Below are 27947 nucleotides of genomic sequence, written 5' to 3' on the forward strand. Positions count from 1 at the left end.
ACAAATGTGTAATTGTAACATACGAATACATGTCACATGTAAAACGTAGGAAAAATCTCGAAAGGCAACAAAATCCAGGAAGTATTTGTTGCTATACCTGTTGCAGGTAAATCCCAGGGTAAAGGGTGTGTGTGTGTGTCGTTGAACGTGTTTACTCCTCCCTTTAATCTCGGCGGTGTGTAACGTCGAGCTAGCTAGAATACTAGAGAGTGTTTCCTGTTTCAGATTTCAAAATAAATCACAAGCGTGGAAAAGTTGTGACCTAAGGAGCTTGGAAAGAAAAGAAAACGTTTCGCTCTAGGAAATAAAATATATCATTATATTTCACGTTGATGAAACTTTGCGCTGAAGTAATTTTGCCACATTTGTGCGAGTATTCGCCGATCAAGTATTAATTTTTCTTTCACATGATCACGATCGTGCTTTTACGTTGACGGCAAAGCTGGTCCTATTCTGGCCGCTTACTAGCTCCTTCCATCTGGCTTCTTTAAATTGTGTGGAGGATGGTGAGGGGAGGGGAGGTTAAGATTTCATTCCTTGCTGAGTTCTTTGTACCGAGGTGCGTGCGCTTCATGTGGTACTAGCAGGAACAGAGGTCAGGTCTCAAGCCGGGCGCTCAAGGAGCAATAGGAGACCTATTAAAAGTTTTAGATGATCGAGAGTGCCCAGTGTAGGTCACCGGCTGGCCCAGGGCAAAGTGGGAATTTTCTCCGGATGAGAGGCACCAGGGGACCCGAGCGCCGGGGATATCCAGGGTGTCGGTGATAGTGCGCATCCACCGGGAGCACCGGCGGACGTGCTCAGGGCGCGTTCCGTTCCCTCCTCATGACAAAGCGGGTGAGGAACTCGGGAGCAAGTTTCCCCCGGGAGTCAAAATGATCACGTCGTTTTTCCCCTTGAAGAAACTGCGGCGAAATGGCAAATATCTCCTGCTCGGCGCGATCCTGCTGGCGGGATTGGTGGCCGTGTACCACGAGATGGTTGCTGCAAAAGAATGGAGCAGTGATATGAGTAAGTTTATGGTTTACGATTTCCAGTACGCGCACTGCTACTCACAGAGTGTCACTCAAACCTTTGCAGATGTAATGCACCATTCAGACTGAGTTTCTATTTATGATAATTATGCAGTAGCGATAGCAAGTGAACATGCGCATGCTGGGGGGGGAAATATAGCGTGCATGATATAAGCTATTTGTCGCGTATCACACATTTCCATGGCACTGTGGTGTTGAACAGTCCACATCATTTACAAAAATAGGGAAACACAGACATGAAATACTGCGAAGGCCACTGTAAAAATGAGTCATCACCAAAAACAATGTATGAAGTTGTTTGGTGAAATTTTTTATTATGTGAAGTTGGAAGTCAGAAAACGAAGTCGCTAAAGATTTGTTTATTTGCATGAAAGATTTGAATGCATGTGCATTTTACACAAGTTTTCACATCTAACATCTGCTTTAGCTTTCATAATGTTGGATGCATTTCCTCAGGAAACTTGAGCCTTCAGCAGGTGAAACAGCAGGTTGATTTAGGGAAAGAAAGACAGTAAGGAGGGGGTTGGGGAGGTCAGGAGGTCACATAGTAGGTTTACACTCAGAAGGAAATCTAGTCTCACACTGGGTAACCAGATTTCCTGCTCTCTACCCTCACATGTTGCCTTACCGTCAGTCGCAGCACACATACACACACACAGCGCAAAACAGATGAAAGGAAACAACAGTGGGGTTGTTGAGAGAAACAGAAACATATGACACACTCAGTCTGAGCACAGCATCAGCATGTAAACACATGCCTAGATCTACATTAGAGGGCTCGCCTATATGTACACACATTCCTGGGTTGAAGCCCCCCGGCCACAGTGGGGCTTCTATTGAGAAAAGGACTCCACAAAGCTCTTCAAACAGAGCTGTATTAAAATCCTAACATGGATAAATAATTGGCAGGTGCAGTTAAGCACATGACTTCAGTTGCAAGACAGGTGTTTTTAAAAATGTTGTAACTTGATTGTTATAACATACATTTACATGACTGAGTGAAAAAAATGAGTCATGGCTCACATAAAAAAAAAGCCCCAAACACATAATTCAAGTCAGTCTGTTACATAATTACAAGAGAAAGAACCAACAACAATTAAAAATGATATTTATTAAGAGTTTTTAGAACCTTCTATTGAGGGTCAAAATGAGGTCCACTATGGGGATGTTGTGCCTATTCTTGATGCCATGTGGCTGCTGTTTTAAAGTGTGCTTGTTGAGTGATTTGCATGGCTCCCCAGCAGCTTGAATTGCACTTTTGGAGCTATGCGGAAATGTCTTCTTCATGTGGAATTCACTGAGGTTTAAAATTTGCTATCCTAGAGTACACTTTGTGGGTCAGAGCAGCACTTTATATCTTTAATGGGTAATTATCTGTTCACACACACTTTCATTAAGAACGACTTCTCACAAGTGCATCTTCTTTTTACCCTAAATGCAGTTTTTCGACTCACCCACAACTCTGTTTTTTTTCTACCTTTTGGGAAAATATAATCACCCAAGTTCCGTTTTATTTCCCACCTTTTTAAGTATGCATGCCCAATCTACACCTGTAATTAATGTATTCTCCCCCCTCACCCATCACCACTGCATTCGTGAAATTTGCTTTTGCAGTTTTTGCAAAGATCACCTTGGTGGAGAAACGTGCATCAAGGTGAATTAAAGGAAGTGCGTAAGTCGTCGGGAAACTTCACATGCAGATCTTTTATTAGTGCAGCAGGTGACTCACTCACTCAGGTTAATCACCTTTAAACTAGACAAACAGAACTTGAGATGTGCAGTTTTTATGGGACAGACTTTTTTTTTTCTGAGATCATATGAGCACTACAACTAACAACGTAGATAATGTTTGCTGCAGTAAAGCAGTTAATAACTGGCCCAGCAGAATAAAGATGGCCATTGTGTGATAATTCCATGCAATGGACACTTGGCCTAGATTTTTAATAACCCTTTGGTAAAAGTCGAGAACTAGTAGTTAAACTCATAATGTGCAATTTATTATCCAATTAATTTGGTTGACATCTACACACACACAGAAAACAAATTGTGACGCAGACAAAGATCCTTTAATACACAATGGCCACATGCAAGGTCGAGTGACTTATTTAATTAAATAGCTTGAAGAGCATAGGCCTCAGTTAAGGCTTCTAGTCCAGCTTTGTGGGATATATCCATAAGCGAAAAAATTTTTTTTTTTAAAAATGGCATTTTTCCACACAGCAGGAGCCCTTATGGTGAAATACTGCAAAATTGTTTGATTTATGCATTGTATGCTTGGACTGGGGAAGAAGTGCTGTGGGATAATGCAAATTGTGGTATCAATCCAATACCAAGTAACCACAGTACTGCCGATACCAATACCGACACTGATATTTTTAACTTCTAAAGACGGCTTGTGTAAGGGAGAGCAGTGTGTCATGATTTATAAGATGAATCATCGTCAATTGACGAATTCTGAACACATTTTAATGACCCCTAAATCACTGTGATTTTTACTGTCCACAATAATTTAACACAACAGCACACACATTTCACATTTTCATGTATTTTGAAACTGGGTTGGTTTTTGGGGTTTGTTTGTTTTTTGAGACCTGGAATGTGAATGTGCCTCTAAAGTAAATATTGGTACTTTTTTGAGATTTGAATGGCACTTTACTTTTTGCAAGAGGCTACAAATAAAATAGACATGACAGTCAACACAAAAAGGTTCCTGTTTCATAATGCATGTGAGAGGTATATTTTTCGTTTCCCAAAAAATTATTAACACAATTCAGTGGGCTGCATAATGAACTTAGAGAGACACATAGTATCGATCCTGTCATGCTAGTATTGATCCAATACCAATACCAGGGTTAGTATCGATATTTAGATTGATCTGTCCAACTTTATATGGAAGCCACTTTGCGGGAGTACAAAGACATGACCTCACAGCCACTTTGGTAGCTACCGTTTGGCTTTATTATTCTGTAAAACTACGCCACAAAGGTCCTCATAAAAACCTTTCTGAGGCACGTTTTTAGGAATGTTACCGGAAAAAAAAAATCTTTGTCATAACATCCAAGATGTCAGGCACAAGTGGATCAAAGAAATTCTGTTGGATTTCCTCTGTGAAAATTGTGCACATTGTTCAAAGGTTTCAAGCTTTCTTATTTGAGGTAAATACACAATATAGACAAAAGTACTGGGGCACCTACACATTACACCTACAGTAGCTGTTCAGCCATGCAAACACTTTCTACGTACAAAGCTCGTGGCACAGATTTTATTTGCTGATGTTAATGCCAGAGGAGCTTTGATACTCAGCAGTTAATGAGTCAGCAAAGCGTCGGTGGCGCTATACACCTCGGTGATCCCATTCTGTAAGTTTATGTAGTCTGCTACTTCATGATTGAGTTTCTGTGGTTCTTAAACACTTCCACTTTGCAGCAATACCACTCACAGCTGATGGTGGAAGATCTGAGAGGTAAAACATGTCATAAGCTGAGTTGGTGCAGTGGAGGCATCTTATTACAAGACCAAGCTTAAATTCACTGAGCACTAGAAAGGCCTACTGTATCACAAATGTTTGCAAAAGGCAGAAAGCATAGCTGGATGTTTGGTTTTATACACATGTAATAATGGAACTAAAAACCCTGAATTAAAAGATGTGACCCAGAGGTCAAGAAACATCCATCTCAAGATATGACTTCCTGAAGTCTTTGATCCATACTCATCGACACACACCTTCTCCACCTCGGAGACGCTGTCCCAGGCTTTTGTTGCCGCCACCTTCACTTCTTGAACTGTCTTTGACTATGGTTTACAGAAAGTGGACAGTATGCTGAGCTTAATTGGGATCAGGAGATATATTTTGGCAACTTGGGGACATTGCAACACTTTACAGAAACTCTTTGTTTGCTTATAGGATTTTGGTTTTTATATATTGTGCATTTGGGGCATCTATCAGGAGGCAAATCATCTCGTGTGCAAAGGTACTACTTTCAGTAAACCATAACTGCTCAGCTACCACGTTTGGTTGATTCCAGTTTTCTGCATAGTTAACATAGAACACATCGTTACACCTCTGTTTGTTTGCACTTTAAAAAAAAAACTGCAAGTAAGCTTTCATGCTTTTTGAGGCTTACCAGCGGTTTGTCTCTTGTGGTGAGTTGTCTGAGGTTTTGGTAGTGAAGTTTTTTTTCCCTCTTTGCAAAGAAAAATGTACGCCTACATCCTGGAAATTTACTGCACAGTCATTCCAACCCCCCCCCCCCCCCCCCCCCCCCCCTTCATCTTACAAAGAATCTGCCGGTCACCTCTTACCTCCCATTTTGAGAGCCAGTTCCACTTTAGTTAAAAAGGCAATGTTTAACTCTCGGTGTATGAGTTCAAGCTGAAACAACACAGAACCTCAAGCAATATTATGTATCTATTTGATACATTGCTTTTAAAACTTGCTGTATAAAAATCGATGCATCTCACAAACAGTTTAAAAAAAACAAATCCTGTTGTAAACCTTTTTAACACTAAAACTTAAAGCACATAATCCAAAGAATACTGTGGACACTTAATTTGCATGCTAAAACATGCAAATTAAGATTCTTTTTTTTAAATGAGTAAATGATATATTTGATTATATTCTGTTTTACATGTTATCACACAGCCTCTCCCTTTTATTCAACATGCAAATCCAACACCATTTGTCCAGTTTGTTTTCACTTTAAATGTCTGTTAGCAACATTTTTTGACAGAATAAGAAGAGTAGGACTGCTAAACTGGTATGTTGTGTCCAAAGTGGACAGAAAAAAAAACCCACTAAAACAGCAACAATGTGACATGAGTTTTAAAAAAAAAACCTTTGTTTTCCTGCCATATATGGAAGCAGAAAGCTAGTGAAACCCTGCTGCATTCTTCTTATCACCTGAAGTGTCCACCCTGACGGTAAATTTCGCAATACATTCCACGGAAAGTGGAAAAAAACATGACAGGGAAGGTTTAGTAAGAAGAGGAGAGGAGTGCAAATAGAGATGAAAAGTACTCCACTGTTGCTTTCCTTATCCACGGCTCTAGAATTACTTGTGCTGCTAAAATTGGAACGTATGTCACAAGGGTGTGTGTTTGGAGATCTCCACCCTGGCGATAATGACAGACCAACACTGCAGTAACTCCAGTTCACCGCTGACACCACACGGTCGTAAAAAAAGAAAAGAAAAGAAAGACAGACAAATACGTAGGTCCTGTTTTAAAATACACCCTGCCCTGTAATTTGAAGGATGATGGAAGAAGTCAGCAGGAATAATATTTGAGCATCTGCTCTGCCACAGCGCCAGAGATGTTTGCCAACGCGGGAGCCCTGTGCCATAGCAGCTCTTTGAAGCCTGTCACTGAGAGGAGCTATGTTCAGGGGCTATGAGCAGTGAGACTCTGCTTAGACACCGGGCCTGATTGTTGCGTGCAATGCATGGGCAGAGTTTATTATTTATGCATGGACGTGTAGCGTGCCTACCACTCCTCACATGCAACCCAGATAGAGTTTCTTTTATGTCACAAGTTGTAAGAAGCAGTTTGGGATTGTTTTTGTTTAGAATGCATTTTGATTGGATGTGCACCTACTGGGGGAGCCTCAAGTCACTTTAAAATAACCACTTTCACAGAGATGATGTGACCATGTTGACTATTGTCTTCACCTATATCCTCAGGTTCAATTACTGACGCTGACCACGTCAACTGGAGGAGAGCTGTGTTTGAAAATATGGTAAGGATGGCACACAAGAGTGTTTGTTTTTTCAGAAAGGAAACCAAAGCTAAACCAAGTTTAATATTTGTTTTTACAGGCAAGAAAGGACCATCAGCCAAACACTGTTGGGGACAGCAGTGCTTGGGTCTCCAGTTATGCTCCACAACCTTGGAAACCAGAGGTGTGTGCGCTTGCCCATACCTAAATATTCAATCTCACTTCCTTTGAACTCTGAATAAGCTGCCTGGGCCTGCCCAGTGGCCTCCCCTCCCTCAGTCTCTCCGTTTACAGTGTGACTCCATTTCAGAAGCTTCCCTGCTTTGTGTTAATGTTTCGAATATTTCATGTCAGGTGTAACCGGTTCCTGTTTATGTTTTGAGGCAGTGTTGCCTATTTCAACAGCAGTATTGCATGATTAAACAGACAGACCTAGCAAACAGGGCATCAGAGATTCTATTATAGATACACAGTTTACAAATCATCCACAATAACAAATCAGGAACAAAAAAGGTGCGGTTTCTAACAAATTTAAGAGCAATCACACTGACCAAGGGTACATTTTTCTTCTTTATTATCAACTTAATGTCTCACTGGTAATCAGGGGGTTGGCCACATATTTTAAAGTGTTTTTCTCACTTCTATTGTCACTCTGGGGACAAACGTTTGGAAAATATCACAAGGGTTGAGACAGCACAGGCGAGGAACATAGGAGGATGAGAGGAAACCAGCCTAAGCAGATATTGAAATGTAAAAACCAACTAACAGAAAAGTCTGCAGACATGCATAGATTGCTACATAGCTGCACCCTTTTAAGAAGCCAATGATTTACACACAATTTACAGCACAATATTAGTATACATCTTCTTTGGGTCCTGATCAGGTGCACTGATAAAGACCAAGAACAAAAGTTGCAGAAATCATGCAAAGAGAAAAACAAAAAAAAGAACCTTAATTTTCAGTTTTGTAGATGGAATGCAAATACTAACCACTGCATATAAAATATATTTATCCATAAAACATTTTTGTTAGTTTTGATGAAATACCTGTAATTTTATTCCATCTAACTATGACTTACTTTCCTGTTAATTTGCTGAAATCTTTCTTGATAAACTGGCTCACTTTTGGGGGTTTTAATGTACGGTCAAGTGAAAGGAAAGTCACATGTACCCAACAACAAACAAGTGTCACATATCTGCTTTGAGAAAAAAAACCCTTTTGATATCAATGTCTTTATTAGTTTTACAGTCAGTATTCCTCAGTTTTACATGATTTTGTACACACTGTATGCCCCTGTAGTAGATTTGTCTATAGTTTCATGTTTTATGTCAAGGAAGAGGTTGATAAGTTTTTTACAAAATGTTATTATTGAGTTATAAATAATTTTGCTGTGAAAAACGATGTAAAACTAGGCTAATGTCTCGGAGAATTAACAAAGCTCAAAAATGCTTTGATGAAGCGCCACAGGTAGCAGGCTAGTTATTGAAAAATAGAGTTTTAGCAGAAGCAAATTGAGCTTTACAACAAAAAGAGCTCCTTAAACTCACCGCCTTTTGTTTTTGAATAAGAATCTCCTTAAATGATTACAAGCTACACTCTCAGTCATCATTTTACGGCATTTTGTGTAAACTTGTGAGCTCCAGTCATGCTAATATTTAACTAACTAGCCTGACCACTACTGAAATCTGATGAGCTGCTTGGCTACATTTGGCTCCGATCTGCACTGTTATGTCCCTTTGGCGGAACCAACACACACTCACTCACACACACACTCAAACACACACGCAGCACACACAGATCAGATAACATGGCCTCTTTGGCAGATATCACAGAGGTATATGTTTACAGGACATCTGTGCATCTACTGAAACTCAGCTGCTTCTTCATTTACGTGTTCGTGTTCCAGTGTTTCTTATTGACTTTCACTGAGCATTTGAACTGCAAATGAGAAAAGTGATTTAGGCTGTTGCTCCAACTTCTGTGCCTTTAAATACAGTAAACATACAAGTTCTGTGTTAAAGTCACTGTCACTCTCCTGTGTTGCAGTATAAGGGACAGGCCAATCTGCATGTGTTTGAGGACTGGTGTGGCAGTTCAACGGCTGATCTTCGCAAAAACCTGCATTACCCGTTTTACCCTCATGTGAGTCAAAATGCCCAACTTCTCACTCGTCACAGTCAAATATAAACCTTCACTGAGTCAGACAATCTTAAACTAGATTAGACAGACCTCAGAAGAGGAAACATTCACAAGAGCACAAGCACAGTTTACAAGGAATCATTAAACATGTTGGCGGAAAAAAAACCATTTGTTAATAAAACTCGTTTTATCAATGGTTAGAATTAGGGATGCAACGATACCAATTTTTTCAAACCGATACGATACCGATACTTGGATCTGAGTACTTGCCGATACTGAGTACAAAAACCGATACTTCTACCACACACACACACACACACACACACACACACAAATGCAATGAATTGGAAGACAGGTTTTATTTTATTCTCTGCCGATAAAAAATAAAATCGTAATAAAAATGACCACAAAAAAATTTCAAGTGAAAAATAAGCACTTCTGTTAAATTATTGCGGAGTATCCACATTGTAATTTAACAAAATATCACTGAACTATTGGGCACTGTCTCGAGCTTTCAGAATAATAAATAAACACTTCTGTTTGGAATAAAATAAATACAAATTAGGTTTGAGAATAAAATAAACTTTTAAATTATTGCAGAGTGTCCAATTTCATATCGCGGCTCGAGTATGCTGAGAAGACGGTTCAATCCTATGCTTTCCACGACCGGCATTGGCTGGTCATCCAGAGAAATAAAATGAGTCAGAGCCTCTGTTATTTTAACTGCCAGTGGATTTTCTCTTGACATTTTTCATCGCTTTTCCAAAACCTGAGTTAAAGTTGGCTGTTCCGGTCCACACTGCTGACATTTTGTTTAGCCTAGCTACAGCAGCCTCCAGTTTCTCTTTTTTATCTGGAGCCGCCAGTCTCACTCGCCTAACCCTGTGCCTGTTTAGCGCGGGATGTGCCCCTAGTGACCAATCTAAAAAACTACAACAGAAATGACAATCCACCCTCTGACTAATGAAATAACTTAGTATCGGTTCATGGTATCGGTTAACTTTTACGAGTATGAGTACACACACATTTTACAGTATCGGCACCGATACCGATACCCGATACCAGTATCGGTATCGGTGCATCCCTAGTTAGAATATGGTTATTTATTAATCTTGCTTAACTGATGATTTACATTTTTAGCCACTGTGGCCATTGTGTGACCAAAAACCAAATAGCATTCCAGCCAGGCTAAAAATGGTAAATTGCAAAAACTGTACTAGGATGCTAACATGCCAAATGTAACAGGTGAACATAGTAAACATTATTCCTGCTATATATAATTATGTTAGTACTGAGTCCTTTCTCATTGTCATATTATACTGGTTTTGCAGAAAACTGCCCAGTATGTGTGATGTTATATTCCTAGTAAAACATCATTAAAAAAAGTTGTTTTTTTAATTTCTTTCAAGTTTTATGTGTAAAAGTATAAAAGTAGTAGAAGCATAGGCAGAAAATCGTCACCAGAGAATGCCACCAAACTCAGATAACCCATAGGTATAGCCTCCTCTTGCATGTAAGTATTTGTGGTTGGATGTGAAAGAAGACACTCGTGCACACACTCTCACACACGCACAGTTGGTTTTACTCAGTGGTACATTATACGTCTTCATACATGCCAGATTGTCACGTTCCTGAGTTCATGCCATGGTCCAGATACCTCGGAAGTGATTTAATAAGTCACAGATACACAACAGTGGCAGTACAAATGAAGTTTTACAGTTTTCCTACTGGATTTTACTACTTGGATTGTTAACTTGGGGTTGGTTAGGCTGTTCCGACTCTGACTGGTCTGAGTGTTAAAACCGAGGTAAGGGAGCGTTCCAGATTCAAAGTCGACTGGGAACTCAGAAATTCTGACTTATTCGGGAATGCACCATCACTTTGACATCAAATCATGGCTGATTTTCTTTGTCTTTCATTACTCCTTTAGTCCAGAACCACAGTGGAGAAGCTGGCCGTCTCTCCTCAGTGGACCAACTATGGGCTCAGAATATTTGGCTATCTTCATCCACATACTGATGGTACTTTTTCACTTTGTGTATTTTCAGCATGTAATACGCGTATGTTATGCTATACAGACTCAGTCTGTCTCTTCATTCCTTTATCTCATTTCCTCTTCTTTTGTCTCAGGAGATTTTGTGTTTGCTGTGAGCTCTGACGACAACTCTGAATTCTGGCTGAGCACAGATGACTCTCCCCTTAATTTGAAGTTAATTGCGTGGGTTGGAATGGTATGCATTTTGTCATCTCGAGTGTTCCGGGGTAAATTTCTCATACTAGTCTTTGTAACATTTCCTTCAGTGTTTAATTTTCATTTCCTAGACGGGAAAAGAATGGACAGCCCCGGGTGAGTTTGAGAAGTATTCCAGTCAGACCTCCAGTCCAGTTTGGTGAGTTGAAACCAATGACCGAGACCAACAATGAGCCCCTTCACACGCAGTGCATATAGACAAATCTATACATAACCTATGCATACTAACATTTCACACACAAACTGCTATCCATAAATATTTACAAACAAATTTAGAATCATAAAAGCCTGACTGTCTCAGAAAACTTAATTACAAATACTTGTATTATTACTACTGTTACTGACTATAATAATTATAATAATACACTATTACTATTAGTAGGAGTAATAATAGTATACCTTACATGTTTTTATTATTTTACGTAGAAAAATAACAGATGCAGTATGGTTAAAAAAAACAAATCTGGCAGCTGCACTTTGTACAAGGTGAGAACAAGTTGAGAACGTACTTACATTGGTTGGTTTGACATCTTACACAAACAGTTCAAACTGATAAGAGTCTCAAAAGCATTACCACCAACTGCCAGGGTTTCTCATTTAACAAATAACAAACAAATGCTTTGAACTTGTGGAACTGACCTAACTGGAGAACAAGAACAACGCTTATCTAACACCGGTAAAGCATCGTTAGCAGTCAAAGACTTACATTACTTTCTTTCCCCCCATCTGGTACCCTTACTGTTTTCCTGGGTGTCCTGATTCTTTCTCCTTATATTAACAAAGCAGTTCCCTCATAATAATAACTTTCTGTGTATGGAGCTTTTTAAAACACACAGTTACTTGTGAGCTTTAAATTCCGGATGAAATCCACACAGTATAAAGCACTAAAGCATCCAGCCTGATGGGCTGAGGAGAGACAATGTTGGAGGCTACAAGGTCAGAATCGTGGTATTCTCTGGACACACACAAAAAAGAAAACGATTGTGAACAGTCATAGGACCCTGACGCGCTGAAATATGTCTCAACAATTCTTCTATACTAAGCAAGTTCAAAGCTATGCAAATTTTAAAATTAAAAGAAGGTAATTCTTTAGTGATTTCAGGTCTGGGGTCATATGTTCCTATTTCCACGTATGTGTAAGGACCCTGGGCTCTGCACTCAGAACAAGTTGAAGTCAACCTGATGATAAGAACCTGCATATAGAGCGTTAGAGTAGATTAACCTGTCTGACATGAATGTATTGACCAATTTGTCAGAGTCAGTTTTTAATAAATATTTTGCATGTTGCAGTGGGGAAGTAGCAGTTAGGGATTTGTTTGTGTACTGATTTTTCTGTGTATATTAAATGAGGCAGAAAGGTGAAATTTCAGCTCTTTCAAGTCACAAACATTTCTTTCAATTTTAAAAAAAACAACTTGTTGTACTTGAGGATAAGAAATTAGGTTTGAGGCATCAAACCTGTTTCAAAAGCACAAATGACTCTTCTTAACAGTTGAATTATAATTAATGGCATGCTGGAAAGCACACCCTTTTACACCCTGTGCGTATTAAATTAGTTGCTTTATTAAAGCAGTTTAGTGAGTTGCCATAGGAGTGGCGTGTATGCTCGTGCCAAGATATACAGAACCGGCCTAAATCCGCAATAATGCAAATATTTAAATAATGTTAATGTCTACTCATAGTTTTATATATATATATATATATATATATATATATATATATATATATATATATATATATATATATAAGGGTTTATGTATCAGGATAATAAAAAAAATTATCTAGACCTTATCTGTTCTGAAGAGGTAAATACAACCTGAGATTAAAAAAACAGCACATGACATGTGTCATTATTTATTTAAGAAAGGTTCATCCAAGGGTACAGGAAGATGGAAGTGTAGAAGTGAGCTTCTCATAGCTGAATTTGCGAAAATACCTCCTGTAAATGTAAACTTCCACATTTTTCCTTTGATTTCCATTAAATAATTATTGAACATGTGTAACCTCTGTTTTTCATCTGAGGTTGTACTTACCTAATTTTAAGACCTATTAAGGACAGTATGGTTTTATTATGTCCTGATATGTAAAAACATTACCATGACTGTATATATTGAAGTCATAAATAATTTATTATGTACATTCAGCAAATAAGGCTTTGAGATTATCTTTGGGTAAGTAGTTTATATTGTCTTTTTTATGACTATAACATGATACTGAGTACCTTTACTGTCTGACAGGCTGTCTGCTCAGAGGAAATACTTTTTTGAAGTTATTCACAAGCAAAACGACGAAGGGACTGACCACGTGGAGGTGGCAGTAAGTAGCTGGATCCCTCTCTGTTTTCTTATCTCATTCCTTCTTTCCAAACTCCCGCGCCAAGTATGCGCTCTTGTATTATGTGAGTAATAAAGTGGAAAAGATGTGCAGTTTTTAAAGTTTGTTTTGTTTTCACACAGTGGCTGCAATTGGACTATAGTAGTCTGTTTAAGGTTATTGACTCCAAGTACATCTCCCTCTATACTAGTGAGTACACACATCATGCCTCAAAATATATCCCTCAGAATGAATGTTCATGAGTCTAGATCGCAATGAAACATTTGCCTTTTATTCTGCAAAGATGCTAAAAAGCACAGTAAGTAAAAAGCTTGCATCTTCTTCTGACGCTCTGTGTCTCCAGATGAGTCAGCACTGTCAATGAATGATGTTGCCCACATACCACAGACAGCTGCGAGCCACCGGCAAACCCCCACACAGCAGCGCAGTGCTGATGCAGATATGTTAATTGAAGACCGTCGAGATTCATTTTACAAAGGTCAGCTACGTCGCTCGATTGTTTCAACACAAAGCAGACACATCAGCTGTCTGTTTCCTACCATCCCGGATGCAAGTACTGTGCAAGTTATTTCCTCTTACTGAATGCACAAAGTAATCTCGCCTCTTATCTGTTTCGCTTTTTTGCAGTGCGCATGTTAAACAGCAAGTACCTACAAGGTGTTCTGCCTGACTGCTCATATAACCCCTCTTACACAATCAAAGACTTCCCTTTGCTTCGTTATCAAGGACTGCAGTTTGTACGTATTTGTTGTACTGATAATTTGTCTACGTCACTTACACTACTTTTCTGATATTTAATCGCCGTATACCATTATTCTCAGAAGGTTACATCTTTTGTTTGTTCAAGAGATAAAGAAAGGCATGCCAGCAAGAAACGCTGGGACGCTTTTTCAATCTTTTATGGCTTTTATGTCAGTCTTCTAATGGTATCCCTGGTATACTGAGTTATGCTATCTATTTGAGACCTTTAAATTGCACCCACATTCTTAATGTCTTCCGAGGACCATATAAAAGAAATTAGTGCTAATTGCATCCATTAGGAAGAAAAAAACCCAGTAAAATAGCTTGAGATTTTTCTCGTATTGATTTTACTACTGTTGCTGAAGTCGAGTTATTTGCAGTGACTTCCTGGAATCTCTAATGGTTGCCTCCAGGACGTCATTTACTGGCCAAGAAATAGTCTTTAATCTCTCTTTCACGCTTCAGCTGAAATGCGTTAGTGAGATTTGGAAGAGCTCTAAAGTAGATGTTTTTTAATCTTTAAAGAAAGCCACTGGTAGCTTTACCTTCTCTTTGTTTCCAGTCTGCTGAGTTAAGCCTCTAATTGTACCTTCATATTTACCAAATAGATTTCTTTTTATCCAACTTTCAATACAAAGGACAATAATTACATACCTCAAAATATTCAACTTTTTTCAATAAGATGTCATATATTTTACACCATTTCATTTCATTTCATATCCTCAGGTCCACTTGTCCTACATCTACCCCAATGACTACACTCGACTAACACACATGGAGACGCAGACCAGCTGTTTCTACTCTGAGAGCTCTTACTACCTAAAGAGGTGAGCTAATTGTTACAAATATGTTTACTGTCCCACTCAACTTTAACACCAACTTAAGTTGATTTAACACCAACTTAAGTTGGTGTTAAATCCAGAGAAATCCAAGTTCACGTTATTCTCAAATGGCAAAGAATTGTTAGCTACGTCTCCTAAGATTAAAACAATTCAAGGAACTGAAATTGAAATGGTCACATCTTACAAGTATCTAGGGATCATTATAGATCAGAATTTGTCATTTAAAACTCACATTCAAAGGCTTGTGTCTAAGTTAAAACTAAAATTAAGTTACTTTTTTAGAAATCAATCCTGTTTCTCCCTCCAAGTGAGAAAACACTTGATTCATGCAACTTTTACCTTTATTGGATTACGGTGACCTGCTTTTTATTAATGCACCTGTCCACTACCTAAAGAGGTTGGATACTGTCTACCATTGTGCTTTACGTTTTATTACTGGCTATGGAAATCGTGTACATCATTATTCTTTGTATGCTGCTGCTAAATGTCCATCTTTGTATATTTGCAGACTTTCCCATTAGTTGGTCTTTATCTATAAATCTCTCCTTGGGCTGGTTCCCTCTTATTTATGTGTAAAAATCACAACCAATACAGCCTTCGTTCTCACAATATAATACATACAATTGATTGTCCCAGAAATCAGAACAGAATTGGGGAAAAAGGCTTTTAAATACGCTGCCCCTGTTTCCTGGAATAATCTGCAGAAGGAACTGAAATTATCAGAATTGGTTACCTTGGAGGAGTTTAAGTCCATCTTAAAGGAACGAGAGAATAATTCTTTTACTCAGTGTGATTGATTTTAATGTCGCTCTTAATTTGATCTATATCTATATTTTTCACAGGTTTGTACAGGATATTGTATTTGTTTAAAATGTTATATACTTATGTGGTACATGTATTTTGACTTTTGTTGTCATGATGTCTCTCTTGGAAATGAGATTTTTCATCTCAATGGGATTTTCTACCTGGATAAATAAAGGACTAATAACAATAATGCTGGAAAAGTGTGACAAGTTGAACTATAATAGTTTTAGAGTATCACCAAGTAAGGCTGCTATAACTTCCGTCCTTTTTTCTTTTTTTAAATTGAATATCTAGGTTCGGCTTCTCTAGATACATGAGATTTGACCGTCCAGCTACAGAGGAAAAAGTAAATGCAGACCAAGGTATTTCGCCCTTGTTTTTCCCCATAAGTAAATATAAGCTGCTTGCGGTTTCAGTCCATTTAACTCTCCTTTTTTATATCTGGTGTATATCAGATTTTAATTTCCAGATGAGGAATTTTAACCAGGAGGACAATGACTTTCATAAAAAAGAAATGGAAACCAAGCCTGCTCATGAGGATAAAGCAAATCATCAAGACTATGGAGATGATTATGATGATTATGTACAAAAACGTAGGCGCAAACTCTTCTCCTTGGTTGTCCCAAAATCAAACAACACATTGGGCAACTCTTCAGGACTGCACAGAGGCGGGTTGGGGAAGAGGCAACATAAAGAAAATTTGTCTCAGTCCCAGTCAGTGCTAAAGCAAGGCTTAAAACATAACCTGCAACTGAATCAGACAAAGTTACAAAAAGAGGAGGGGCAAGTTGTAAAAGCAGAACAGCAGAAAAGCAGAAAACGAGTAAAAAGAAAAAAGGTAAAAGCAGCTCAGAGACCAGGACAGAATAATCTACCAATACTGGATAATAAAAAAGACATTAAAGCAAATCAGCAACCAGTTGTCCAATCAGAGCAACTTGGCTCTAAACAGGAACAAATCCAGAAATTTGGTAAAACGAATAATACCGAAATCCAGCGATTCAACAACTCACAACCTGAAAAACCACCAGTGGCCAAGCAGCGGAGGTTTGTAACCAAACAGAAGGAACTTCAGCTGCCAAACAGCAAGCGTTTAACCCCTCCCAAAAGAGATTTCAACCACCCATTAAAAAGATCAAATCAAAGGGACTTGGATGGCAAAACAAGCCCCAATGATAAGGATATGGAGCTGAATATGCCACAACAACAAGATTTAGAAAACAGCATTGTTAGAGGTAAGAAGATTGCTAAAGGGAATATTGACAAAAGGTGGTTGGATGGGAAAGAAGGGGAGGAAGATGAGCTCTCCAACAGGGCTGAGAAAAGGAAAGACACCACAGAGGGTGAGAAACACTACTTCTGGGAAAAACAAGAAGACTTTGAAGGTACTGATGATGAAGATCTTACACCTGCACCGGTTTTTGACACTCAAGTCAACTGGAACCAGACCTTCCATGTCAACCACCTGGATCTTCAGGCCCAGCGTTCAGATTGGATCGACCTGCAGTGCAACATTTCTGGAAACTTGTTGCTTCACTCCAATGATGCTTTGCCAATAGTCAAGACGTTCATGGACCAACTGAATAAAAAGCATCATGGGTAAGTTGTGCATCTAGTGATGTGTGTGTGTGGAAAATGTTAATCTGATTGGATTTTGCTATATCCTCTAGAATTTGTTAAAAGAAGTATTTTAGGTGATTTTAACTTTTCTGATCTTAAAAATCAGTGATTAATATATGCATACCTCCTCAGGTAAAGTGTTTTTATTTTTTTTAAATTGCTTCATTTGCTACTATATTTTTAAAGCTTGAACTTGCCTTCATATGATTAGCTGCTTAGATGTATGCATTAACCAGCAGTTGGACAGGGCTATGTAATAACGTGGCTGTTGATTGTAGTATGCAAAAATATTACACTGACAAGAGCCACTATGTAGCAGGATGAGAACTTTTGCTACTTTTTTAGTAGTTATTTTATACTTGGTTTAGTAAATTAAGTTTTTCGGATTAATTGTAACAAGTCAACGTATGATATAAGACTCTTATTGTAAGCTCATGCCATTTTCAATTAGGTGATAAAATATTCAAAAACCTTTGTACTTCCTTTATAGCACATTGCACTTTTATTTTTGTGGTTGCTCTTGCAGGCGGTTTAAGTTGGTACGTGTGGTTAACATGGTGAAGCGTGTGGATGACTTCCAGGGCAGCCGCTACCTTCTTGAACTGGAACTGAAAGATGTGAATGGCCAGCTGCTGCGTGTATCACACTACATCTATGCTCTGGTTACCGATAGCTGGTCCAACGGCTGGGACTCAGACTTCCAACAGTCAAAACCAAAGACTTTGCTCTGCAACCCGGTGGGCTTCCGCTGGAATCCTGTTGCCATGGTCCACTTCATAGTGCCAGGTACTGTACACCTGACACTTACTTGGTGATTGCACATAAAATCAGCCAAATTTGAAAAAGGTTCCCACACGACCTGCTCAAAATCAACTGATTTGCATGTTCATTTTCTTGTTTCTTGTTTGTTAATATTTCATTTTTCAAAGATAGAAGTTCTTACAGCCCGACAGTGTCATATTAAAAACATGGTGAGATGTAAGTGGACCTTTTTAGAGGAAAAAGAAAACCCTTCAGTGGGATTAAATAATGGCTCCATGTCTCTAAAATATGCAGAAATAAAGGATAATCTCTCTGAGACAAGGTCCTTAACAGTAAAATGTAAAACTCTTATCACCTGAAGACAGAAATTGAATCACATTATGAATTCAGCATAATATAATATTAATGTAAAGTTGGCAGTAATGCACTAATACTGGTATGTAAAGCACATAACAGAGCTTCCCTTTATTAATGCAGTTTAACTGTCGAGCACTGCATTGGCATGGCAAGCCTGTTATTATACTGTCTGTGGGAATGACCTGTGTTCCCTTTGAGATTTAATAGCTTTAAAAAAAAATGCAAAGGTCAAAACACGTCTGCCAAATAAAAGATAGAGATAAGTCACTTATCTGTCATATAATTGGCCTGTATGTCTTTTTCAGTAAAAAACCAGGCTAGATGGGTGCAGCAGCTGATCAATGACATGGAGGAACTGTTCAAAATAACTGGAGATAGTAACTTCAACCTCATAATCACAGACTACAAAAGCACTGACATGGATGTGAGGAAGGCTCTTGAGAAGTCCTCACTGCCCAGGTTTGTGTTTGTGAGTTAATTTTACAGGCAATGCAAGCCTATTGCAAACTATTCATGGTCTAACTGAGCTGTATGTATGCTTGTGGAAATGATCAGGTACCAGTATGTGAAGATGGATGGGAACTTTGAGCGCTCTGCTGGTCTGCAAGCAGGTATCGACCTGATAACTGTGAGTACTGCGGTATCGCTTGGCAAGGAAGCATAAAAGTGTACCGATAGATGTCAATAGTAAATTTCATGAATTTAATGTTTCCCATCTCGCTGTTCCTTAGGATGACCACAGCATCGTGTTTCTTTGCGACCTCCACATCCACTTCCCTCCTTCGATCATTGATACCATCAGGATGCACTGTGTAGAGGGATACATGGCCTTTGCTCCCATTGTCATGAGGCTGGGCTGTGGTAATACACCTTTAGAGGCCAGAGGTGGGAAATGGGACCAGATTCACTTCCTTTTGTTTTTTATTTTTTTAGCCATTAAAATGACAGGTATTTATGTCTTTGGCTATGTGATTGTCTGCGTTGTAGGTTACTGGGAGATCAATGGCTTTGGCTTGCTGGGTATCTATAAGTCAGATCTTGACACAGTGGGAGGTATGAACACCAAGGAATTTACTGATCGCTGGGGAGGAGAAGACTGGGAGCTTCTCGACAGGTTTGTCTCACACTTTCTAACTTTTCTAAATGGATAGATATGTTTAGAGTTTTTCCATTGATTTCATATTAGTTAGCAATACTTGGTAGCAATACACCTTCCAAGTAAGAAGCAGACTGGTTAAAAGGTTTCGGGTAAAGGCAAAGAACAGATGGACATACTCTCAAAAAATTTTTGATTTATTAGTGCAAGGTTTTTTTCAGCCAATCATGATTTGTGTCTAAGAAATGCCAACAAAGCATGTTGGAGCTCTTAATTGGCGAAAAATCGTTTCTTTCCTGTTTGTGATCCAGGTTGAGTAAACACTCTATCCTCTTGTTTTCTCATCTAGAATCCTTGAGGCAGGTCTGGAAGTGGAGAGGATCTACTTGAGGAACTTTTTCCACCACTATCACTCCAAACGTGGCATGTGGAACCGGCGAATGTCAACAAGTCCCAGGTGACCTTGTCACCTGCATTTGCACAATGACATCACCACAGTTACAACCAAGGCAACGCGAGCACTTTAAAGCCGGAGGGTGATTCCTGCTATGTAACGGTAATACCTGCTGACGGTTAGAGAGAGTAGCACATGAGCCGGTGCTGTATTTGCTCACTCAGGCTTTGGGAAGCAGGTGGCAGCGCTGAAGGTCATTGCTTAGGAGATACTACTGATATGCTCAGAGTTTATTTCATTGAATATGTTGTGGACTCCAAAGAGGGTACTGGCTACTGAGTGCCAGTGACTATAAAATTCAATGTATGAGGATACTGCCGTGCACAATGTTGCTGACCAAGATCATGATCTGCTGGCAGGAAGAACATTTCCTAATCTGAAGACAAAGCTGGATTCCATATATGTAAGCTCACAAGTGTCCCTTATTATAAACATCACTCTTGCACATAGGTCTTAACTAGTGGGAGGGGGGGGGGATTTTATTTTCTTTGTGTCCCAAATTTTTTTTTTTACTGTAGATTGTTTATATGATAAAAACACAGCCTTACTTGTCTTGTTGTAAATTAGAGAAAGCATTTTATTTATTGAATAAATATTTGTGGTGTTCTTTTTTTCCCCTTTTATATTTAATGCTAGAAATGTTGAACTTACCTCAGTGCTCTTTCCTGTTTGTTCTCATTATGTTTAAGTGTCCTTACTCTGCTGTGACTCGGAGTAATGAGAACTGTTTTACAGGCAAATCCGAAAAAGCCTTAAACTGAAAATAATAAGGTGATGTTTAATTGTAGCATTAAGTTGTTTTTAAGGAATAAAAAAATAATGGCTTTAATTTAGACAGATTTGTTTTTGTCAATGCACAGGCAATTAATGACCATATCATATCCACTGTGGAAGTACATTTTCCATTTTTGCCAGTTCTCCTTACACTGCCACTTACCAAAAATAACAAAAATAACCTTTAATCATAACATTAAGTCCTGTGTTTGATGGTCCCTTTGCTCTACTTTTTTCATCAATGGATCATGCTTCTGCTTTCTGTGTTGGGGTTGTTTTGTTTCTTCTTTTTTTTGGCTCCCTGCCTTAAGTTGTCATTTCTGACAGCAGAGAAATTCCGCAAAATGTGATTAATGAGTGAAAATTTGTTGCATTGTTATGTTGTTATTTAATGTTGGAGTAATGGCAACATTTTCTCATTAACATTCCTCAGCAAATGAGTTGTCTTTTAGCGTAACCTTGTCAATTAGGGCAATGAAGACAGAAGACGAGTTGAAAGTTACATTTATAATTTATAACACTGCTAAGAGTAGTGTGTTGTGTTTGGTTTTTGGTTTTTCCTTTTACGAGCATTGCCTCTTTCTAAATTTGTTTTGTGAGTTTGCTGGAATAATGGATACTTCCCCCTTTCCTCCTTTACACTCCTTCACATGACTTAAAGTGCTTTTGGTTCACTTTTAAAATACCTCAGCACTGTCTTTATGCTGGGAATAGGTTCTCCATTAATGTTCTGAAGCGTTTTCTCTCAGGGACAGGTTATTCCATGTTACACTGCCTTGACAAATCTGGCAAATAAAGTTCTCTTAAATGTGTTCATTTGATTACCGTGTTGTTTTACATAGCTGATATATACTGGGGTATACTGTGGACTTGTACCTCAGTTGAGCACTCAAAGAACGTTTTACTGGAAGCTTGATTCACCCAGTCACACTTATTCATATAGCACTTTTATCTGCCTAAGTGTTTTCCTAACATTCCCACACACACTCATATAGGTGCATCAGAATAATCTCTGAGTTTAGTGTCTTGCCAAAGGATACTTCAACATGTAGGCTGTAGAAATTTGGGATCAAACCATCAACTTTCCAACTAGACGATAAACTGCTCTGCCTCTTCAGCCACAACTGCCCCAGGATGCAAGTAATGAACTGAGACAACTTTTAATTTAAAAAAAGGGAGAGGTATTCTAGTTATTGATTAAATTACCTTTGGAGAGAAACAAGCTTTATAGGTGCATCATCACTGTATTCCTCTTTGGTACATCTCTGCACATTTTCATAATAACCTAATTGGTAAGTAGTAATTATTCTTAAACTCATTCAGATGAACTTGAAAGACATTTGTGTTCCTGCCAGTCGGCAATCTTATCAGCCAATCTAATGAATTTGGGCATAGTTAACCAGCTGAAGTTAAAACCTGGTGAAGGATGGGACGTGTTCATCTACACAAAATTTCAATCTCTATCTCTAGGGTTTACAGACAATGGTATGAAAAATATAAACTATCCAGTGAACAGTAGTTCTCTAGGTGGAAATCCCTTCTTGATGTCAGGACTGACATGAGAATAGTCAGGGTGTGTCGATCTGACAGGTAGGCAAATGTAGCTCAAATAACCACTCATCACAATCAAGGTATGCAGAAAACATGTCCTGCTTTTTTTCCCTCAAAGGCACAACATGTCAAACCTTAAAACAGCAGAAGACTGCAACGGGTGTCACTTCCTGTCAGCTCGAAACAGGAAACTGTGGCTACGGTTGACACAGGCGGATCAAAATTAGACAACAGAAGACTATAAAAACATTACCTGGTCTGATAAGTCGTAATTTAATTCATGCATGTGAATTAAATCCTGCCTTGTATCAACAGTTCAGGCTGCTGTAGGTGGTGTGATGTTATGGGAGTTCTTTTCTTAGCACACTTTGGGCCCCTTTTCATCTAAGCATTGTTTAAATGCCACAGCCTACCTGAGTATTGTTGCTAATAATGTCCATCTTTTATGACCACACTGTACCAATCTTCTGCTTATTTCAATCAGAATAGAATATCATGTTACAAATCTCAAATAATCTCAAACTAGCTTTTTGTACATGACAATGAGTTCACTGTACTCAAATCAAATTCAAATTTTATTTGTCACATACACAGTCATACACAGTACGATATGCAGTGAAACGCTTAGACAACTGCTCGTGACCTAAAATAAAAGACTACAAATAGGATAGGAAATAAATAGGGTACTGTCGTTGCTACTGTCACCAAATTTCAGTCCAACAGAGCACCTTTGGGGTATTCGCATTATAGATATACAGCTGACAAATCTGCAGAAACTTTGGGCCAAAACCTCTGATTTGGGCATTAGGTACATGTCTATACATACATCTATACATCCTGATTCTTGTAAAAGTAAAAATCGAGACTAGCAGGCCAGTTTCTGTGATTTTCTTATTCTTGAGGATAGACTAATATTTCTGGGTTATGGCAGATTATTTCATAGCTCATATAGACAGAAGCTGTACTATTGTGGTGCATATAGGCCACTGTTATACTAAATGAATTAACTTCACACAGTAAAAATAGCATTGTCAGTCATACACAAATTCTTTCCATCACCCTTAGAGTCCTTAAAGGCTGCTGACTCCATCCACAACACCCTTGATTATTCATCCCCCTGTCTTGCTGACAGTGTTTGACACTAGTTCAAGGACAAGTATCATTATGTGTGACAATATTTGCTGTTTTTAACCGGAGAGGAATTCATTCCATAGAAGAAGAAAGGCTAAGTATATCCTTGCTCTAAATATCTCAGGTGGCACTGCAAGTTTATGGCATTCCTTAGTGGAGACAGAAGAAATAGAGCTCCATTACCGTGTACAAGGACAATGCCAAGCAATGTAAATCTGCTGCACTCACAAATGAAATACAGTATTATCACCATATGATAATATGCCTAAAATCTAAGTCCAACCAATCCAGTTGTCCATGGAGTATATCTTATTGTAATGGTCAAGCTCTGAACTTCATCGTGTATTAGTCTCCACTAGTAATTTATGAATTCATTTATTTTTAGGTTTGTAATTTTCAGTTTTTGACTATCCCATTTTATTTTTGACTCATTTTAGTTTTATTTTATAAATGTTATGTTAAATTTTGGTTAATTTTTTTTCACTTTCAATTAAAGTTCTTTCATTAAATCTTCCTCCATCCATCCTGCAGCGTCAGCACATGAAGGAATTTGTTCACTGGGCCCCACCAGCAGCATCAAACATCTTCTTCCTGCCCTGCATACCAGACATGGCCTCCACATTTTTACGCCAGTCACCCACCTCCATCGTCAGCTCCTAAAGTAAAGACGCATTCAGACCATCAGATTCTGCAGTTTTATTCGGCTGCTTATTTGAATATAATTAGATACCAATTATGTGTGTTGCTAGAGCAAACCTTCTCTTGTTTGATGTCTTCTTTCTTTACAGACTTGAGATTGGCCCTCAGATCCATGGAGCCCTTAGTTTTCGATCCAAACAGAGCTTTCAACATCTCATCTGCTGACACTCTCACCTTCCTGAGAGCTGGTTTCTTAAACTTTCCTCCAAGGTCCTGTACCTTTAGCTTCAACTCGTTGATCTAGCGATAGAGGGAAAAGCTTTATTGGTGGCTTATTGTTAAAGGGGGAAAAAAAGTGTGTCAATATATTTTCGTTTAACTAGGTGTGTTATGATGTTTGCTGAGCTCATACATCTCTGTAGTTCTTGTGAACCTTTGCTTCACAGTCATAGCGATCCTCGTCCACCACATGAATCTTTTCATGAATCTCCTTACAGACTTTCTACACAGAAAAAAATAAGTTTCAATTCATGACAGTTGATTAGCTTTAAAAACACTGTCAAGCCCATATGCTTACTCAGAGTATCATAAGCTCACACCTGCAGATCATCAATGTTTAACCCACTGAGCTGCAGCGGTGGAAGCTTCTCCCTCAGGTATCGAACCTTCTGTTCCTCATTTGCAGTTTTCTCTGCCTCCAAGTCTTCCGTTGCACGAGTCAGCAGAAGGATCTCGAAAAAGTCAAATGAGAACTTTTCTCATAATGACATTCTATTTATTATATATTCAGAAGTTATTATGGCTCGTGCATTTTGGCCATCATTATAAATTATTTACCTTTAGTGATAGCTTGCGTGACGCAGAAATCTTGCATTTAGGCTGGAAACAATACAAATATTGCATATTATTGATGACTTGACATGCCACATTGCTCAATTAAGTGCCTAACTCCTTTAAAACAGCAGCAGGATGGAAAATTTTCTATCTGCAGTTATCAATATGAGTCTAAAATAGGTACCTTTAACAAACACAAGAGCGTATCTGGTATTCTGACATCAGTTATAAGCTCATCAACCATTTAAACGATTACCTTTTTTTTTCTATAATGAGAAACTAAATGTCAGATCATATCAAATAAAACTGACATAAATATATCACAATGACACTGAAATTATTTCTTTTTTCTGCTGCATGAAAGTATACAGTCTGCAAATATAAAAACACATTCTTGACAGGTTAGAAATATAAGACTTAATTTAATAATCATATGATAATATAAAAATATAAATACCTTCGCCTCTCCCTTGGGGGCAGTGGATGATGTATACTGAGGAGAAAGGGATGCACAAGAAATTCAAACTATGTTAAACACAAATCTGTATAATTGTTAGCTAAGAAAGCATATGGTCATGCAGGCTGCAACTTACACCGCTGTGCGTGCCCAATTTGTTGTTCAGCAAAATCAAAGATGCACAAACCAAAAAAAGGCATGAGATTATTATTCTCATATGAAAGAGTATCCGACTTCATAGGCCATTTAAATAAGAATAAAAAAGTGACAACTTACTCGCCAGACATTGTTTTTCCTTTACACAATTTGGATGCTATTAAATTTGAAAATGGACAGAAAGAAAGAAAGAAAGAAAGAAAGAAAGAAAGAAAGAAAGAAAGAAAGAAAGAAAAAAAACTATGTCGCCTAATTGAAGTTTTCACTTCTCACGTCAGGAACGAGTCACTTTACAAGCGGGAAACAGCAGCGCCTGCATTTTATAAGTCAGACCCGTAGATCGAAGATCGTCTATTGTGACGAATAATTCTCCCCTTTTCTTCTTTTTGTTTTAGAACTTAGAGGTTTCTCACCAAGATACAAATTCAGCACTTTATTTTTGGCCACCTAGCTAAAAACAAAACAAAAAAACTGTTAAGATAAGACTCTACATAAAAATAAAATAATAAAAGAAATAAATAAAAGAAATTCGTGGTCCTCAGAAAAAACGACACAGTGAGATATCGTTGTTTTGTCTAACAGCTGATCTCGTGACGCCTCCTGGGCCCTCAGTGAGAAATTATACTGTCACTGCAAAAATGAAAACCTTTCGCTTTTGGATATGAGCCAGACTGATGTTTATAATGCTGTTATATATCTTGTAACAAGCAGCGAGCTCTCTGTTTTGTTTCTCTTTTATATTTTTGGCAAAGGGAGGAAGACTGAATGAGGAACGTTTTCACCGTGAAATGCGTGACTTTCTGTGGTCGTTGGCTGCTTTTATCTTCATATTTGTGGTACAGTGATGGCATCTCCAGACAGGTTTACAGTGCGTCGTCGGTATTATAATGTTATTTATTAAAGGCAAAAGGTTCCTGGCCTACCAATAAACCAAAAGGATTTCCACCTACTAAAGCATACTATTAGGTCTCTGGAATAAGAACCAGAATCTGATCTGAATGAAAAATACAATATTCTTCATTGTGTGAATTCTGCACAACTATGAAACTGTATTCTTCAGGGTAAGATGTATGCATAGTTTAAATGTCCTTTATTCTTGTGCACACTAAAAACTTGGTGCCCCTTCTCCAACTATTTCAGCTATCCACACAATGTGTTAAACCCACTCAGACATTAACACATGGTCGGATTAACCTGTTAGTGGCCCATTGGTGCAGAGAACAGAGTTCCCAGTACATAACTATTTTTTGTTTTGTTTTGCTTTTTTGTATTGCTCAATAATAAGGTTTTATGTTAAGTGGTTAAAGTTTGTTTTGTTTTTTATTAAGTGATCAACTGTCAAGATCACTGTCACCAAACGTTTTGGACATCAACACATCATGATTCAATAAGTAAATGTGATGCAATTGAAATATGTAAAATCAAAGGTTTATTTATTCAAATAAATGTAATTGAACCTGATTCAATTAAATTGATTGTTTTACATTGTGCTCATGTAACAAAATTACAGTGAAATGTTATATGTAATCAGGTTACTTATATAAAGTCAGAATTTATGGGGAAAATATATTTTGAATGTAAGATAAAATGAGAAGTTGATGAGATTTTATCAACAAAAAGGTGTCAAAGTTCATAAAGTTCTACAAAAGATTTCTGGCCACTATTCAACCCAAAAGTCAAAATATGAAAGAGATGTGACCACAACATATTAAATTCCTTACTATATTTATATATATGTACTTAATCCTTACTAGATATGGTATCTGTAATCTAGACAGATAGAGATAAAAGGCAAGACAGTAATTCACATAGAATAGAATAGAATAGAATAGAATAGAATAGAATAGAATAGAATAGCCCTTTACAACAAAGTTGTGTGTGCTCAACGCCAACTGTGCCAGCTCTGCAGGAATAGAATATAAACAAATCGCAACCCAAACTGCATATTTGTGTTGCAGTTGGTTAGACATAATTCCATAAGCAGTATGTCCAGACTATATAAATTAATTATGATTTAAAACTATAACTGTGAAACTGTGCTTTCCATTATACATGACTTATAATAAATGTTGAGAGGTTCCACTAAAAAACACAAGTACCCACTTTGTTGTGTTGGAGACATAATAAGGGCACCATCAAACCCTGCAGGACTTTTCTTCTTTGAGCCATGAATGTTAGAAGGACCCATGAACCTAGTGAACCATAGCTCCTGCCTTCTGGTGCCCTTGGTTTAGTTTTCCCTACTTTGTTAAGTTACT

At 38.2% G+C, this 27947-nt stretch overlaps 2 protein-coding genes across 2 annotated transcripts; one reads left to right on the forward strand and one right to left on the reverse strand.

Moving 5' to 3' along the window:
- The first annotated feature begins 488 nt into the window (after positions 1–488).
- On the forward strand, positions 489–21735 carry b4galnt3b (beta-1,4-N-acetyl-galactosaminyl transferase 3b). The gene is made up of 20 exons (XM_085165185.1): positions 489–1011; positions 6713–6768; positions 6848–6931; positions 8794–8889; positions 10817–10907; positions 11017–11117; positions 11209–11276; positions 13375–13453; positions 13594–13660; positions 13815–13949; positions 14099–14208; positions 14939–15039; positions 16153–16220; positions 16314–17457; positions 18005–18264; positions 18903–19056; positions 19153–19225; positions 19329–19482; positions 19585–19711; positions 20043–21735. The coding sequence occupies exons 1-20, from the start codon at positions 876–878 to the stop codon at positions 20152–20154; spliced, it is 3216 nt and encodes a 1071-aa protein (XP_085021311.1). The 5' UTR covers positions 489–875; the 3' UTR covers positions 20155–21735.
- Positions 21736–22255: 520 nt separating this feature from the next.
- tnni1c (troponin I, skeletal, slow c) lies at positions 22256–25578 on the reverse strand (the record flags this gene model as incomplete). Its single annotated transcript, XM_085164572.1, has 6 exons — positions 22256–24259; positions 24360–24542; positions 24655–24744; positions 24842–24973; positions 25080–25121; positions 25534–25578. Coding segments are annotated over 6 exons (594 nt in total), but the record flags the coding sequence as incomplete, so codon positions are not given.
- Between the last annotated feature and the right edge of the window lie 2369 nt (positions 25579–27947).

Source organism: Neolamprologus multifasciatus, chromosome 7 (genome assembly GCF_963576455.1).
Source record: "Neolamprologus multifasciatus chromosome 7, fNeoMul1.2, whole genome shotgun sequence".
In the NCBI taxonomy this organism is placed as follows: domain Eukaryota; kingdom Metazoa; phylum Chordata; class Actinopteri; order Cichliformes; family Cichlidae; genus Neolamprologus; species Neolamprologus multifasciatus.